At 40.7% G+C, this 15,633-nt stretch overlaps 2 protein-coding genes across 2 annotated transcripts in view; both read left to right on the plus strand.

Moving 5' to 3' along the window:
- ccdc88c (coiled-coil domain containing 88C) overlaps nucleotides 1-6,945 on the plus strand; it is a 55,754-nt gene extending 48,809 nt beyond the window's left edge. The window contains exon 32 of the mRNA XM_020608581.1: nucleotides 2,291-6,945. Within this exon, the coding sequence (XP_020464237.1) occupies nucleotides 2,291-3,052 (762 nt within the window). The 3' untranslated portion in view covers nucleotides 3,053-6,945. The remainder of the gene's footprint in view (nucleotides 1-2,290) is intronic.
- Nucleotides 6,946-10,684: 3,739 nt separating this feature from the next.
- Nucleotides 10,685-15,633, plus strand: part of gpr68 (G protein-coupled receptor 68) — a 30,143-nt gene continuing 25,194 nt past the window's right edge. The window contains exon 1 of the mRNA XM_020608561.1: nucleotides 10,685-10,927. The gene's annotated coding sequence lies outside the window, so the exon portion shown is untranslated. The remainder of the gene's footprint in view (nucleotides 10,928-15,633) is intronic.

The raw sequence follows: 15,633 nt of genomic DNA on the forward strand, positions 1-15,633 counted from the left end.
CTTTAAGTGGTGCAAGCGTATGTTGTCACTCAAAAATTCAGATGAACCTAGAAAATAGTGAGTTTAATTCCTAAACAATCTGGAAGCAAGCACAACGCAGTGCAAATACAGGAAACAGGAAATGAGTACGGTTTACCGCAGGAAACAGCAGTGGGTCAAAGGTTCCGCATCCAAAAAAGGTTTGAGAAAAAGGCTATAGCACTCAGGAAACAACTTGTCCTTGAAAAATTTACAAAATGCAATAGAAAGTAAAAGCTAAAGGAGTGACTGTAGAGCACCTAGTAAATAACACCATGGAAGAAAACCACTCAATAACTATAATGGATTCTGGTTTACATTACAGCAGAGGGCATGTTTTGAAAGTAAGTAGGCTAGCAGCAGAGTTTGTTATGTTTGCTAGCTTCCGTTTACTTACTGCTCTGAAACTGTCCCTGGTTGAACATTTAAGAGGAAATGTGACTTTGTTTGATCATTGGTCTGCAGATTGAGGGCAGCAACCTTCAGAAGTGATATGCTGGATTCAAGGTTTTGCTTCTCATCACAGGCTCAGTCCCTGAGAACTGCTGATGTTTGAGTTGTCATGGGGCATTTATTAAAGATATAGAAGACTTACAGTACAGCCATGAGAGGAGAACTGAAAAGAACTTAGGTGTCAGCAAAACCAACATCAGCCAAGAAATTGGCAGCTACTCTAAATTGGAAATTAAAACAACAATATGGTGCAAGACGTGCAATTAATCTCAAACAAAGCAAAGACAGAGTCAGTGGACCTGTATTATTATTTCACATCAATTTAATGAGAAGAGCAAAAAAACACTTTACCTGAGCTGTGCCTTTCTTTTATTGTAAAGCACCTTGTAACTTAGTTTTAGAAAGGTGCTATATAAATAAATTTTGCTTGCTTGCTGGTATCTTGAATTGCCTCTGTGTTTGAAATTAAGCTTTATAAAATTTACACTATTTGTGCAGTTTTGGCTGCAGAGACCTGTCAAAGACAGACAGTTTTACAATTTTCAATGTGGATAATAAAACAGAAAGGAGAGTTTTTATGTTTGTTCATAGTTTGAGACTGTGGGCAAAAATAAAAAATCTAATGAATAATGCCGATGTCATGACCAGGTTAGTTATTTGGCAGCTGACATGCGTATATTGCCTCACAAGAAGAAAGAAACCCAGACACATGGTTCTATTAGATTGTATGTAATCATAGTTGCACATTTGAGGGATGCCAGGCTCTAGTCATGATTAATAAATGTAGTGTAATCTGCTACTGATAAGTATTAGTACAGGCCGCAGATGTCTCATGAAGTGGCATTACTGAACGTTTCCGACTGAGCAACAGAGACTCATTTCCTTGTTACAGTCCAATTTTATGAAAGTGCTTCTTATCACCTCTAACTTCGACTGTTATGAGGCCAGCTCCTGCCTGCAAATCAACTGGTTCACATGTTCTGACTGAACCAGATCTGTGAAATCAGTGTCGAAATATTAGTTAAAAATAATGATGAACAATGTTTGTTGCCAACCTGTCAAGTCCAAACAGATACTGTCTTACTAAAAGCACTGTATCGTTAATAATTCGTATTAATAATCCCACAGAAAGAGAGAGGCCTTCAAAGTTGCAATTCAAAGAATTCACAACCTTAGGGCAGTGTTATATTAAATACAGATTATCCAAACAGCAGAAATGGAATCCAACAGATGGCCACTTGATATGAATGTTCACTGCCAAGACCACAGCTCTACCTAACAATCCTCATCAAAGTGAGGTGGAGTCACTGCCATTGTTAGCTACTGGTATACTAGGTCTAACGGCATGTGGCACTTGTTAAAGGCATGTCATGGATGGTCCCCTGCCAGGTATATCACTGGTAACAGTATAGCATTAATTCAATGATAGCTTCATCTTCTGTTATAACATTATAAGTTATAAGTCTGACATAGTGCCTGCCAGTGGGAAGTGGTACTGTACCTGTAAGTGAAACACGTGGCATTTTTTCACCTCATAGCAGTGGTATATGTATGTCAATAGAGAAACTGTGTTTGAAGAGTGGTATGTTCCAGTGGAAGAGAAGTGATATGCCTTTTATGAGTATGCTGATAGGACAGCAGCGACCAGTAGCCAACAGTGAAAGGCCACTAAAAATCAGCATGCACCATTAAACCGGTAGAAGCACACCATTCCAGTCACTTAAAAATGTCGGTGTCACTCAGGTAATCAGTGTTAATTGAACCGTAAAATGCAACATTTGTCCAATTGCATCCTTTACTCATTCTTGATTCTCTACAGGTGTCTATAGGAAGCAGGGAGGACTTGATGACTGACTACTTCACACGGAGTCCCGCCCCCTTGGTTCCCATTGGCAGAGATCAGGTGACTCCCACCAGCTATGTCACCCCCACTGTACAACCATTCAACCAGAGGCCAGGCCAGAGCGTGAAGCCTTCGCCCCGCCAGCCTGTTGGCCAGTCCCCAACCTCAGGCCAGCCTGCCAGCCAGAGAACCAGCCAATCACTGAACAGAGCCTTTAGCCTGGCCTCAGCTGATTTGCTGCACTCTACTGGACCAGACAGTTTCCGTGGAAATGAGGGATCTCCTGGCCAATCAGATGTGGTGGTTTGGCGGAAAGGGGGAGGAGCTAATGGGAGAGAACGGCCCCTCTCAGCTCGTCTGGCTGGTCCAACCAATCAGTATGGTGATGGCAGCATCATTAACCCACCCATTCACCAGTCATCCTCTCTCAATCTGCAAACAGAGAGAGAGAGAGGGAGGACTCCTGTCTCTCGGAACGGCCCTTCCTCCTCCTCCTGCCTTCACTGTGGAGAGGTTGCTCCGGTAACCCCTGTCAGGGCTGTGCACGCCACATGGCCCGATGAAGCCTCTGAGCATGGGGACGTGTTAAAGGAGGAGCGACTAGGTGACCCCTCCCACTTAAAGAAAGAAAGTGAGATAGCGAGGAGTGGCTCTGTCGAACGCCCAAAAAGCACACCAGCTTCCCCTGACCCCAACAGTGACCCCCAGACTGTGTGGTATGAGTATGGTTGTGTCTAAACACTGCAGGTGACTCATGTCTGTGGGTGTGACTGTGTCTAAAGACAGGAACCAAATACTCTAACCTACAGTCTGCTGGGGCTGCATGCTGGAGCTCTGTGGGTCTTTGAACTAAGCTGATTGTATTGTGGATAAATGTTGAAACTTAAAACTCTTGGGAAGCTGTATGTTTACGCTTTGTTCCAGTATGAACCACTGAAAGTTTGTTAGTAGGGCTTTGTCTAAATCCTGGAAAGAAAAGCCACATTTAAAACGTTCCTGCACAGAGGAGTTATGTTTTATCATTTGGAGGTAGCTTTCCTAGATGAAAAACTAGACCTGATTCCATATACTGTACATCCTGCCAATACAGCTGATTAAAACAGTTAATGAGGAAGCTTTCCAGAGCTAAGTATCTTCTCTGATTAATGGGTCTGTGGAGTCAGTTTTCACTCCCCACATCTCATCAAAAGCTGAATCTCACAGAGCAGGATGCAATATAGGTTTGACCTCAATCACTGGTGGGCTTTCAAGGATTTAGACTTGAACAAGACAACACTAAAGAATGTCTGTTTAACTGTGTTGCTCTTACTGTCTGTTTGAAACATGAATTGCAGATGTTTTGATCAGATGATGATTCAGAAGTTCTGATTTTAACACATACAGAAATAGTGATGGAAGCTGCAAGACTCCGAATCCATAACTTTTAAAGCCTGCTGGAAGAGACATGTGCTACACTAAGAACTGGCTTTATCTAAGAGCTAGAACTCTTTAACTGCTGACTGACACACTGTCTGGTCCTGCAAATGTTTACCTGGATGTCACCAATGCTGCACACCTGGAAGTCAGGAATTACCCCTCATCTCGATCAAACACTGGAAAAGACCAGAGAGCAAGGGAATGGAGGGACTCGAGCAAAGAGAGAGAGTGAGTAAGAATAAATGGAGGGAAGGAGGGATGGTGGCCAGAGTGAGACAGAAGAAGTGACAGATATAGAGATGGATGGAGTGATGAGAGGATGGATAGATAAACAGGCCAGAGATGGAGGGGCTCCTCCCAGTTAAATTACAGTCTTCTTCCTCCATCTTTGGATTTTGTCCCAGCATTCAACACTCTGACACTTTACTGGAAATGTTGCTCAACCCGAGCCAACACTAGTTTCAAACACACACACACACACACACAATGATATATACAGAGTACCGACAGAGAAGCATTGTCCTTGAGGGTTGGTTGTGGCCTCTCTAACCATTGAGCTGGACTTGATGTGCACACACACACACACACACACACACACACTGACACTGCTGGGTAAGCCACTGTTTTTAGTAGGGTGTACTGCTGCATGCTAAGTTAGCCAGACAACAGAGTGAGAGAGATTCAGCCTGCATCCAGGGCCACTGTGGTCTGGATGCTTAGTGAATTAACATTGGCAAATTAGAGTTTGGTTTAGTATTTATGATGGGTGAATACACCAAGTGTTTGGCAGGTTGTTCTGTCATTCTGTCAGGAAACAGACCCACAGAGTAATGAAAACAAAATCATCCAAGTGTCTGGTGAAAAGCTGACTTTGGTGCACATTAAATCTTTAACACACACGATGGTATGTGGGCCAACATGGCTACATATAAACCTTTACTCATGTCACAGGAAGAGGCAGTATGGATAAATTCTTCTACAACAGTTTGTCATTTTAAAATTGATTACAGCTGAAACAGCTGGTTAATCAATTTGTTAGTTGGCAGAAAATTAGCCTGTAACTATTACAAAATTACATGATACATTTTTTAGTCATTTTCAAGCAAACATTTCAAACATTCTCTGCTTCCAGCTTCTGAACTGGGAATTTGCTTTTGTCTTTAATTTGTGTTAGCTCACATACACTCACACACACACACACACACACACACACGACTCATCAGATCAGGTGCTACTATCCATCAGCACAAGTGATCAGCCGAGTGACGAGCTGTACGCCGTTTCATTGAGGTGTTGCTATGGGTCCAAGTTTATGTCCTGCCTATTGTTTACAGCAAACACGGAAACGGGCCAGTTATAAAACTGAGGATTGTAAAGTGAAGCATTAAAATGGTCACTAGGAGCTGGACAGGCGAAGTGAGCAGCAGATCAGATGGAACTTTCAGGATTCCCCAAAATTTACAATATTGGCATTAATATGTTCTAAATGTAGCTGAAAATGAAATCAGGCGGCATCTTCTTAAATGGATCTAATCACTTTCATCTCATAATTACGAGACCTGGATCTTAGAATATTACTATGAACAGTGCTTTCCACTGATTTAGTATAACCAGAAATTTAAAAAGGATAGATACCTCAGTGTAAACACTGATTTATACTGTCTTACAGCACATAGTCATACTGGCCAAAAAGTACACGGCGGTGTATTTATAGATGTACATATTATTTATTTCAGACACCTCCGATCTGACCGCCCACCTCCTTCACATCCACCATGCTTCCACTCAGGGCAGCAGATGTCTGACTCCCACAGTTGAGAATAACAGAAGTGGTTTGGTCTTCAACACTTACACATTTAACTAAACTAGGCTAAAAGTCACATCCTCACAAAAAAAAAAAAGACCACAGTAGTAAGATGTGTGTCTGGTGCTCAAACATGACAGAACGATACCTTCATCAGAGCCAGGGGTCTGTTGGAGGCGTGATTCATTTTGGTACCAGTGTTGTCGCCACTGGACTGTTGGGGAATTTACAAATGCTTGGTGTATTTTTTTCTGAATTTATCATAGAGAAGAGGAAGGAGGATAAAGAAGAGGCGTAGGAAAGGAACTAAAGTTTCCCTTTGAGATAAAAGATGATGATAATGGGGCACGGGGCATTTAAAGCCAGTGACACTGATTGACCGACCATTTGTTTGTACTTTCCTGCATTAGAAAAGACAGTGACAACAGACATTCCTAAAAGCACTAGAATGAAGAGGAGGAGGTGTGAGATGTAACACTGGAGCTGTGAAAATGAACATTTGACTGGAATCCATCACTAACGAACAAAAAGCACATGTCAGTATGCAACAAGCTAAATTATTTTACCTGTAATGTTTGTACATGATGTTAGAGTCTATAAACTGGCCAGATATTACAAAACCTGGGATACCTGTTGCAAAATCTTTAGAAATGTACAAAAAAAAAAGAAATCTAGATGAATTCCACTGTAAAACCCTCATATTTGTAAATTATTTGTTTGAAAAACCTTTAGATATTCTAGTAGCGAGATCATGTTAGCAGAGGACGTGACACAATGTGAAACACTGTAGGTTGATGCTGTCAGTAGTTTACCTGTCTGTTTACTGTGTTTGAGTTGGTGTGTGTGTGTGTGTGTGTGTTGTCTTACCACATCTCTGCATCATTACATCCCAACACCCTTCAGGACCTGTGTGTGCATGTGCACATCAGTGTCGGCCGGTTTCAGTGTTCTGATGTCCAAATGATAAAGGAAAATGCCGAGAAGCAAATGTTCTTTTATTGAAACACCACCACTACACACACACTTTTGTATGTGTCTTACATTATTGTGCTGTTGTTGGCTTTCTGGAAGGTGTGTGTGTCCGTGTGTTTGCATCCTGTCTGTTGTTTCTCTGCGTGTCTATCATCTGCTTTGCTGCTCGGCTGTAATGGCTATTTCTGATCTCTGTTTCTGGCTTTCCCTGTCTCACCACCACTGTGCAACCTTTACTGAAAGAAAGTGCTGCACCACATGGGAGAAGTGAGAGCAGAAGATGAGGTTGAGCTGACATCACTGGCGTTTCCTGCTGTAACTGGAACAACCGCTGCTGTAGTTCACTTTATGACTATTGCTATGCTGACTACTGTTAAGAGTTTGATTCAGTGGAACACACATCCAAAACCTTTTGGTAATAAAGATTTATAAAACTGAACTGATACTCCTTCGGTTTCTAAGGTGACTTCACTTTAAGTCACAGGTGCCTGCTGGACAAGTTCACAAGTCATAAGTATGTTTGTCGGCAAATATGCAAAAAAAAAAACCCAAAAAACAAAATCATTGTGCAAAGCAGTAAGCAGCAATAAATGTTTAGTTACATATAAGCTTTCTTAATGCAGGATTTCACTTTTATGTGTTCACATTTAATAATATAAAATAAATTATGATGGTGTTTACTGGCTAAAAATGACCTTTATCTTGTATTTACTGTTGCAGCCATCTATTTATTAATATACATTGTTTAGTTGATTGATGACATTTTTAATGGCCTATTGAAAGTCATTTATCAGACTTATGATAGTAAGTTGAATGTCTGAGGGTTATTGTAAAACTTAAGCACTTTGAAGATGATACCTTGAAAATATTATAGGCATTTTTCACTAATGAGAAACCACTAATTAGGATTCATTAATTAAGCAACGGTGAAAATACTGTTAGCTGCAGCCATAAAGTTTATTGTTCAGAGTTAATCAGGAATATTTTACTGTGATCACAAAATGTTTATGACTTGTATTTTGTTCATCTATTAACATAATTATCAAACTGATTATACCTATAATTATTAAAATCAGTACTGGCCTTATATTTAATTAATTAACTGTTATTTAGTTAGTATTAAATAAATACTTTAGAATCTCAGATTTCACTATATGCAGATGATGTAAATTTCCAAACTCAGCCAGTTATTGATTCTCTCACTGCATTAGCTAAGGAGCAAATTCATTTTTCATTGATTTCTGGATTGAAGCCTAATTATGAAAAATGTAATGTTCTCCACGATGGATCGCTGAGTGGTACAAACTTTGAGTTGTGCTGTGATTTACCAATAAATTGGACTGATGGTAGGTCACATACTGTCACATGGATGGATTCCTGGGTGAATCCTGTAAAATGCTGTCATTTCACCTGGTATGAAAAGGTAGCAGTTTGCGTAGTCTCAATCTCTTACACGAAGGTCAAACCACAACCAAAACCCTACTTTAACCAAGTAGCCAGTGGACACAGTGCATGTAACGAATCTTTTTCTCTAGAGTTGGTGGAGACCAAAGCAGAGCTAAAAGAATACTGGACACAAACACGACTATAACAGGAAATAAAACAACTGAGTCATCAGTGGAAATACTGGTTTATTTGAAAAGAAAAATTCTCATTAATTTTAGCTTTTTAATATAAAATGCAGTAGATTCAACAGAGAATGAAAAGGAATCAAGTGAGGGAGTTGTCACAGAGAATGAGTCAAACCTCCAGGTATTGATGGATACCTACAGATCTTTATCAGGCTTTTTATAATGCAGTTAGGTTTCCACTACTTACAGTTGGTCATAAATAGAAGCAATGCTCTGATTCTAAAATATTATCAAAATGTCTTGCAAGTAGACTGAAAAAAGTGCCACCAAATGTTATTCATTCAGATCAGACCGGTTCTTTGAAGACAAGATTAGACAGATTATAGATTAGACACTGGGAGTTTAGTAGAGCCCCTGCACTGGTGGTCTTTGGTGATTTTGAGAATGTCAGGTGGGATTTTATTTGCAAATGTTTCGAACATTTTAATTATGGAAACTCACTGAATAATTGAATATAAGTAATGTATAAAAATCCAAAGTGTAAAATAATAAATAATGGATATATTTCTGAAAACATGAGGCGGCCTAGACAATTAAAACAAGGGTGCCCCCTCTCTCCATTGATTTATTATGGCATTGGAGAAATAACAAGGCTTGAAAATAAATACTTTAGAATCTCAGATTTCACTATATGCAGATGATGTAAATTTCCAAACTCAGCCAGTTATTGATTCTCTCACTGCATTAGCTAAGGAGCAAATTCATTTTTCATTGATTTCTGGATTGAAGCCTAATTATGAAAAATGTAATGTTCTCCACGATGGATCGCTGAGTGGTACAAACTTTGAGTTGTGCTGTGATTTACCAATAAATCAGACTGATGGTCTAATACGTAGATGTTTTATGTATACACTGATCAGCCATAACTTTATGACCACTGGCAGGTGAAGTGAATAACACTATCTGTTACAATGGCACCTGTCAGTGTGTGTATATTAGGCAGAAAGCATCTCTAATATCTAAACTTATTTTTACTGCACACTGGTTCTCAGCAGAACAACTTTATCCTTACCTTCAATTAACTGATAAAAAAGAAAATCCTTTCCTTACTTATTGGGTTTTTTGGAAGAAGTATGTGTATCAATACCATCGACTATAATCAGCTGAAATATGAAACCAAGTTTTATGGTACAATCAAAATTATTCAGTGAATCAATATTTTAAAAAGCAATTTCGATTGTAAATGATCTTTTGGACAGTATGGGTAAAATGATGTCTTATGACACAATTAAATTAGTCTGGGAATGTCTGTGACCTTTAGACATATAACAGCAGCTGTGGAAAAGGAAAACTGATCAAAATAAATGTTACCCCAGACTAAAGGAAATAAAATGAGGGATGAGGTAAAATTAAATAAAAAGATGTATCAGTTCTACATACAGTATATATTAAGAAGTTACAGCTACATTACCTGTTAGAATTAGTTAGTACTATATTAAGAAGTTACAGTTACATTACCTGTTAGAATTAGTTAGTACAACTAATTTACAGATGTTTAGCTTCTGGGAAATGCTTTGAAAATGGGGTACTGGAGTGGAACATGTAGACTTTATGAGGAAAAGGACGAGTGGTGCCGTAGAGAAGCAGCACTGTTTTGGAAGGAAGCTGAAAAGTGGGTTTCTTCCTACAACACAAGCTTCTATAGTTGTCCTTTTAGTATAATGTTAGGAGATTTACCAGAAGGTAAGTAAGGCCAGATTCTGAACAATACTGTTATAATGGTGGGAAGATATTTTACTTTTTTGCTATGATGTTTTATGTTGGCTATTCTGTATTGTACAGCACTTTGTGCTCAGGTGAGCTGTAAAGTGCTTTAGAAATAAAGTTTATTTTTTTAAGTATAAAGAGACAATTAAATATAGAATGTTTTAAAAAGTATTTGAAGCTCCAGCAGTTTCTTAGAAAAGGCTACAACTAAAACTAAAGACCAGAATTTAAACTGTGGAGGCAGGTGGAATGTTCTTAGGCCGGGTGAAGGGTGGAATTAAGAAAAGTGTAGAGCATTTGTAAATGTTAGAGGAACATAGAATAGGTTGTTATGAATGTATGACAGTGTGTTGTGTTTTTGAGTTGCTAATACTGCTACTGTATATGCAGAGACATGTCTAACGGTCCGTATGTGTATGTAAATGTGTTGATGTAGATCCTGTGCCTGTATATCTGTGGCATTACTGTAGCTACTGGTCAAAGGAAAAAGTGTTTCTTTCTTTATTTTTTTCAAAAAGCAAATAGCATGGTTGTATGTAAAAAGGTACTCGCACACAAAAAACATGATTAATGCTGATGTAGCTGGAAACAATTCTTTCTTAACATTCATCTTAACAGCTTTAACCTCTTGTGTCCAAGTTGTGTTTCCAGCTTGCTGTGTTGTCCCCAAGTGGCCACAAGCGCAGTTAATACAACTTTAAACAGCAGTAAGAAAAGTGTTTTTACAAAGTCCAAATGAATTAATGCAAAATACATATATATATATATGATGTGTGGCCAACATCTAGGGGAGGGTGTTTGCTCTAGGTGACTTGAACACAACAGAATTATGGCCATGGCTGCGACACACTACACACACATCTGTGTGTCCATATTCCACACATGCACCTAGTCCATATAAGATATAATACATATAATACATCACAGGACACACTGTCTTTGTGCAGCTCCGTATTTTGACCATGATGCGTCGGAGTGTGGGCAGAGTGTGTAGGTGTGGAGGAGACGCGTGTGCGGGAGCGACAGACAGAGGAAGAGAGGACGCGGTCAGTTTGATGCAGGCTGAATGGCCCGAACGATCCGGTAAGAAATAGTCTTTAATTCGTTTAAATGTCCAGGATAATTGCTGCTTGAACTTCGTGTATGCGTGTGTGTTTTCTCCTGCGAATCAACTGAGGACAGTTTTGGTGTGAGTTACAGTCGGTAGATTAAGAAGTCGTGGTTTATTCATCGTATCTATGGCTGAAGTGACATGTCAGAGGACTTCTGCTGTTTATGAGTGATTGTGATAAGGACGAGTATTTGTTCATTCTTGTGTGTGTGTGCTCCGCCGACGGATTTAGGCAGGGTACGGATGCCTGTTCACACTGTCCTGTGCAGTTAGTCATCACCAACTATTAAGTCCTGTCAGGGGACTTGTGCCGCTGGACACCGTCCTCCCGTCTAAGCCGCTGGGGAGACGGCTGGAGTCCGCATGGATCCTATTTACGGTGTGAAGCTGTGGGGAAAGCTGCTGCAGCTGCAGATCGGTGCATCCACATGACACTGGTCATTATCACTGGCTGATGGACTGCAGAACACGTAGCTCAGTATTGACGAAACGATACCTTGAGTGGAAACTGAAGATGCAGCTACACACGCACCTGAGTGGCACCTGTTGTAGTCCGTTTACTGCAGCGGCCCCTCATCAGAATACACGGATAGGCTACTATAAAAAATATGCCTGTAACCAGGGTATACATTTCACTACGCCCTGGAATCTGCTCGTGATGCCCTTTATATCTGAGTTACACGGCTCCGGTTTCCCCTCATCAGGTGTGACAGGCGTCTTATCCATCAGATCTTCTCAAGTCCGTCAGATCGTGATCGGTCGTTCACGGAGGTGTGTGTTTATCGATGTATTGTGGATGTATTGATAAAGATGGTCACCCGAGCGCTCCTAACCTCCGTGGTTCATGTAAGCTGGCAGAAGATGCTGTAGAATCTGATGTTAGTCGCTCTTTAACACCAACATTTTGACGAACTGTTTGTTGGTGAACTTCTGCCTTTTCTATGCGGTATTTTTTTAGCTCAGACTGCGCATCAGTCAAGCTGGCAGTGCTAGAAGGTTTCCTTTAGTTTGACTGGATAAGCAGAAGGAAGGATGGAATATGTACCTCTGTATAAGCTGCAAGGAAACCCAGAGGCTGTAAAATGTTACATTTAGTGCTGAAATCGTGTTTTTCTGCTATTTGAAATATTGCATATGCTAAATGAGCACTATATTTCCAGTACTATCTAATTGCAGTGGTGGAAAGTAACTAAGTACATTTACTACTGTACTTAAGTAAAGCTTTGAGGAATCTGAACTCTACTTGAGTATTTTCATTTTCTGTTACCTAATACTTTTGCTTCCCTACATTTTAGAGGCAAATATTGTACCATTTCCACTACATTTATTTTATAACTTTGGTTACTAGTTACTTTTTAGAACCAGATTAATACAAAAAAGTCCAGTATAATGATAAGACCTCTGATCTGTGGTGTAAAAATTCACAAGCTACCCAGCAGCAATTCAGATTAGAAGCATATAAGTTAACTTCCTCTTTACCAGCTGCAACATTAAATGTGTGTACACAATAATGCATCAGTAATACAATAATATGATAGAGGAATGTGAAATGCACTATTCTGCATAGAGTACTTTTAAGTACCTTAATTATGTTTTGATGCTAATACTTTTACTTAAGAAACATTTTGAATGCAGGACCTTTAATGTAACGGAGTATTTTTACATTGTGGCATTGCCACTTAAGGAGTCCTACTTAAGTAAATGTTACGGCGAGCTGTGCGTGAGTTGTTTAGGACCCAGTAAATATGCAGATTCGAACCCAGGTTAGACAAGAAAAACGTATTTAATGCTCCACAAAAACAAACAAAACAGAGCTGGTCTCGTCCGCTGATCTTGGGGCAGCTGGGCACACTGGGTTGACTGGACTACTGTCTCCCGGGGTGTATGAGAGGTGTAGCTCGCTAAATAAGAACAGAGAGAGAGTTTAAGAACAAGCAGCAGGTATAGTACAGACTGTTTCTGGTAGTCACTCTGGGGACCTGAACAGCTGAGTGCGCCGCAGGCCCAGGGAGTAGTCCAGGGAGGGGGAGACTGGTGCCAGAGATCCCGGGTTGGTGTGTGGGTTCCCTGATGAGGCAGCGCCGGTAGCTGGGCGGTGCGACGTAAGATGGTGGCGCTGTCCCAGGATTGCCTTGGAGCTCTGAGAGGAGGAGCAATTCACAAAAAGCAGTCCAAAAACCAAAAAAAAAACCTTTAAACGTGAGAAGGGCACGAAAACCGATACAACAAAACAATGCGCAATAACAGTTCACAATGTTGCAGAAAGGAGCGCAGATCAAACAGTAGTCCATAAACTTGAGGCCTTGACATGAACAAGAAACGTAGTTACCAACAGAATAACACATAATAATCTGGCAACGAGGACGCACCAACGCTGACCCTATATACTGCTTCGATAATGGAGAGCAGATGTGCCTCGTCGCCTGGAATGCACCCTCACCTGTGCGGGGGCGGAGCTGCTGGACTACCTGTGCCTGCCACCGAGGTACAGGGGGCGGCCCGGGTCACGGACGTAACAGTAAAGGATCTGAGTACTTGTACCACCTCTGTCTAGTTGTCAGTACTGGCAGTAATAAGTCAATTCATGTGCAGTTTATGTATGAGCAGAATTCAGGCAACATCAACTACAATCTTAGGCAACAGCAGAGAGCAACAAGAGCTTAGTTTGCCTTTGAGTCTAAATGTGCACAGATCACACCATTTACCATCCAAATTATAATAAAGGTGCACAGTTACTATACTGTGGCTGCATATTTCCCTTTAGCAAGTCTACAAGCATCTGCACTTTAATTTAAACTTAACATGTATGTTGTTAACACCAAATCCTAGTCTGTAACTTTACTGCTCAGGCTGTGTACACATAAGCTATTTACACATACTATACATATTATGTCATTTGTCTTGGCCTTAGCGCCCAGTCTAGTGGCCTTAGTGCCCAGTCTAGTGGCCTTTGTGCCCTGTAGTGGCCTTAGCACCCAGTCTAGTGGCCTTAGCACCCAGTCTAGTGGCCTTAGCGCCCAGTCTAGTGGCCTTAGCGCCCAGTCTAGTGGCCTTTGTGCCCCGTCTAGTGGCCTGAGTGCCCAGTCTAGTTTTCTTAGCGCCCAGTCTATTGGCCTTTGTGCCCTGTCTAGTGGCCTTAGCGCCCAGTCTAGTGGCCTTAGCGCCCAGTCTAGTGGCCTGAGTGCCCAGTCTAGTGGCCTTAGCACCCAGTCTAGTGGCCTTAGTGCCCTCCCAAAATGTATGAAATCAAAGGCCAAATGGCCTTGCTCTTCAACATATGAAATTTATGACGTGGCTGTAACCATTTTAGTTCATACTTATACTGAGTACAGGCACAATGCAGATTCATATATTAATCCTACTGGAACATCGTGTGATGATGCTACGGGAATAAGAATATCGACATGTTTTGACATCACAGATACACACACCCTTCTTAATCTATATTATGTTGACTGGGGAGTGTTTGCTGTGCTGCTGTGATAATGAGGAAGTGAAGGCAGCTCTGTGTACATCCATCACTCGCTCAGCGTCACAGCCTGACTGACATGTGGCTAAACAGAAACCTGTCAGATCCTCAGAAGACAAGTGAGACTGATTAATGAACAGATGAGTGCAACATCACGTCACTCAAAGCACAAACAAGCTGCTATTCCCACTTGGTATCCATCCATGCAGTTATTGTTACTGGCTGTGGTTTTGAGATCTGTCATCGTCCATAAACAAAGGAGCTGATGGAATTTTACCTGCAAACCATGGGTTCAAGTCACACAAACCAAGATTGAAGATCTGTTGGTATTCTATCATTTATTAGTTGGTGAAAAAGTGGCTCTCAGCCTTTAAATATACAAACCCCTTCTTTTCCCTCTTTAAGCTGTACTAATCAGTATTTTGACATATTATCAGTGGATCCAAGGACTGATGTGGGATGTAAAAGGGGTCACTTGTAGTGACAAACCTGCAGACAGTTTGCAGTTTACCTCAGTTCTGTGGACTGTTTTAGCGTCTTTCAGCTCACTGTGCTGGACTTTGCCATTTCCCCAGATTTTAGCCTGACATATCTGATATCTTTATTAATTTAGCAGATCAAAAATTAATGAATTAAAACTAATGTTCTGAGGGGTTAAAGGTTTGGCTGCACAACTAGAGTGTTAATAGGTGTTAATAGGTGTCTACTAGTTCGCAGGTTGTTGCTCCATCTATCACTACAGGACTTCAGAAGGTTAGAACAACAGTGTTGGCCCAGGTTCAATGCTGACTGTTTTCTGAATAATAAGATTTGCTTTAATTTCCCCATAACTCAACCTTGACTCACTCCCCATATAAACAGAGGATCAGTGCAGCCACTCTGATAGTTTAACCTGCACCTCATCCATCAGACATAGACACATTCTTAACAGGCTACTTTACAATCACAGACTCAGCTCAAATAGGCTGGATTGCCTTGAATAAATACACCACAAAACAATAGTGCTCACCATTTACATTAGCAGCATGAGGCAAGAGACAGAGAGAATGACTACACGGCCTGGCTTAGAGAGACCAAACTGGCCAGATAATAGACACAGGAGGTAAAGGCAATTAAATTGTAAGCAACAACCCACATATACACATATACTGTAAGTATAATTGATTTGTCCTCATTTTGGAGTGTCTCTGAGGTTTTCTCCCTGGTCAG

This window comes from Monopterus albus, unplaced genomic scaffold (assembly GCF_001952655.1).
Source record: "Monopterus albus unplaced genomic scaffold, M_albus_1.0 scaffold94.1, whole genome shotgun sequence".
Classification (NCBI taxonomy): Eukaryota; Metazoa; Chordata; class Actinopteri; order Synbranchiformes; family Synbranchidae; genus Monopterus; species Monopterus albus.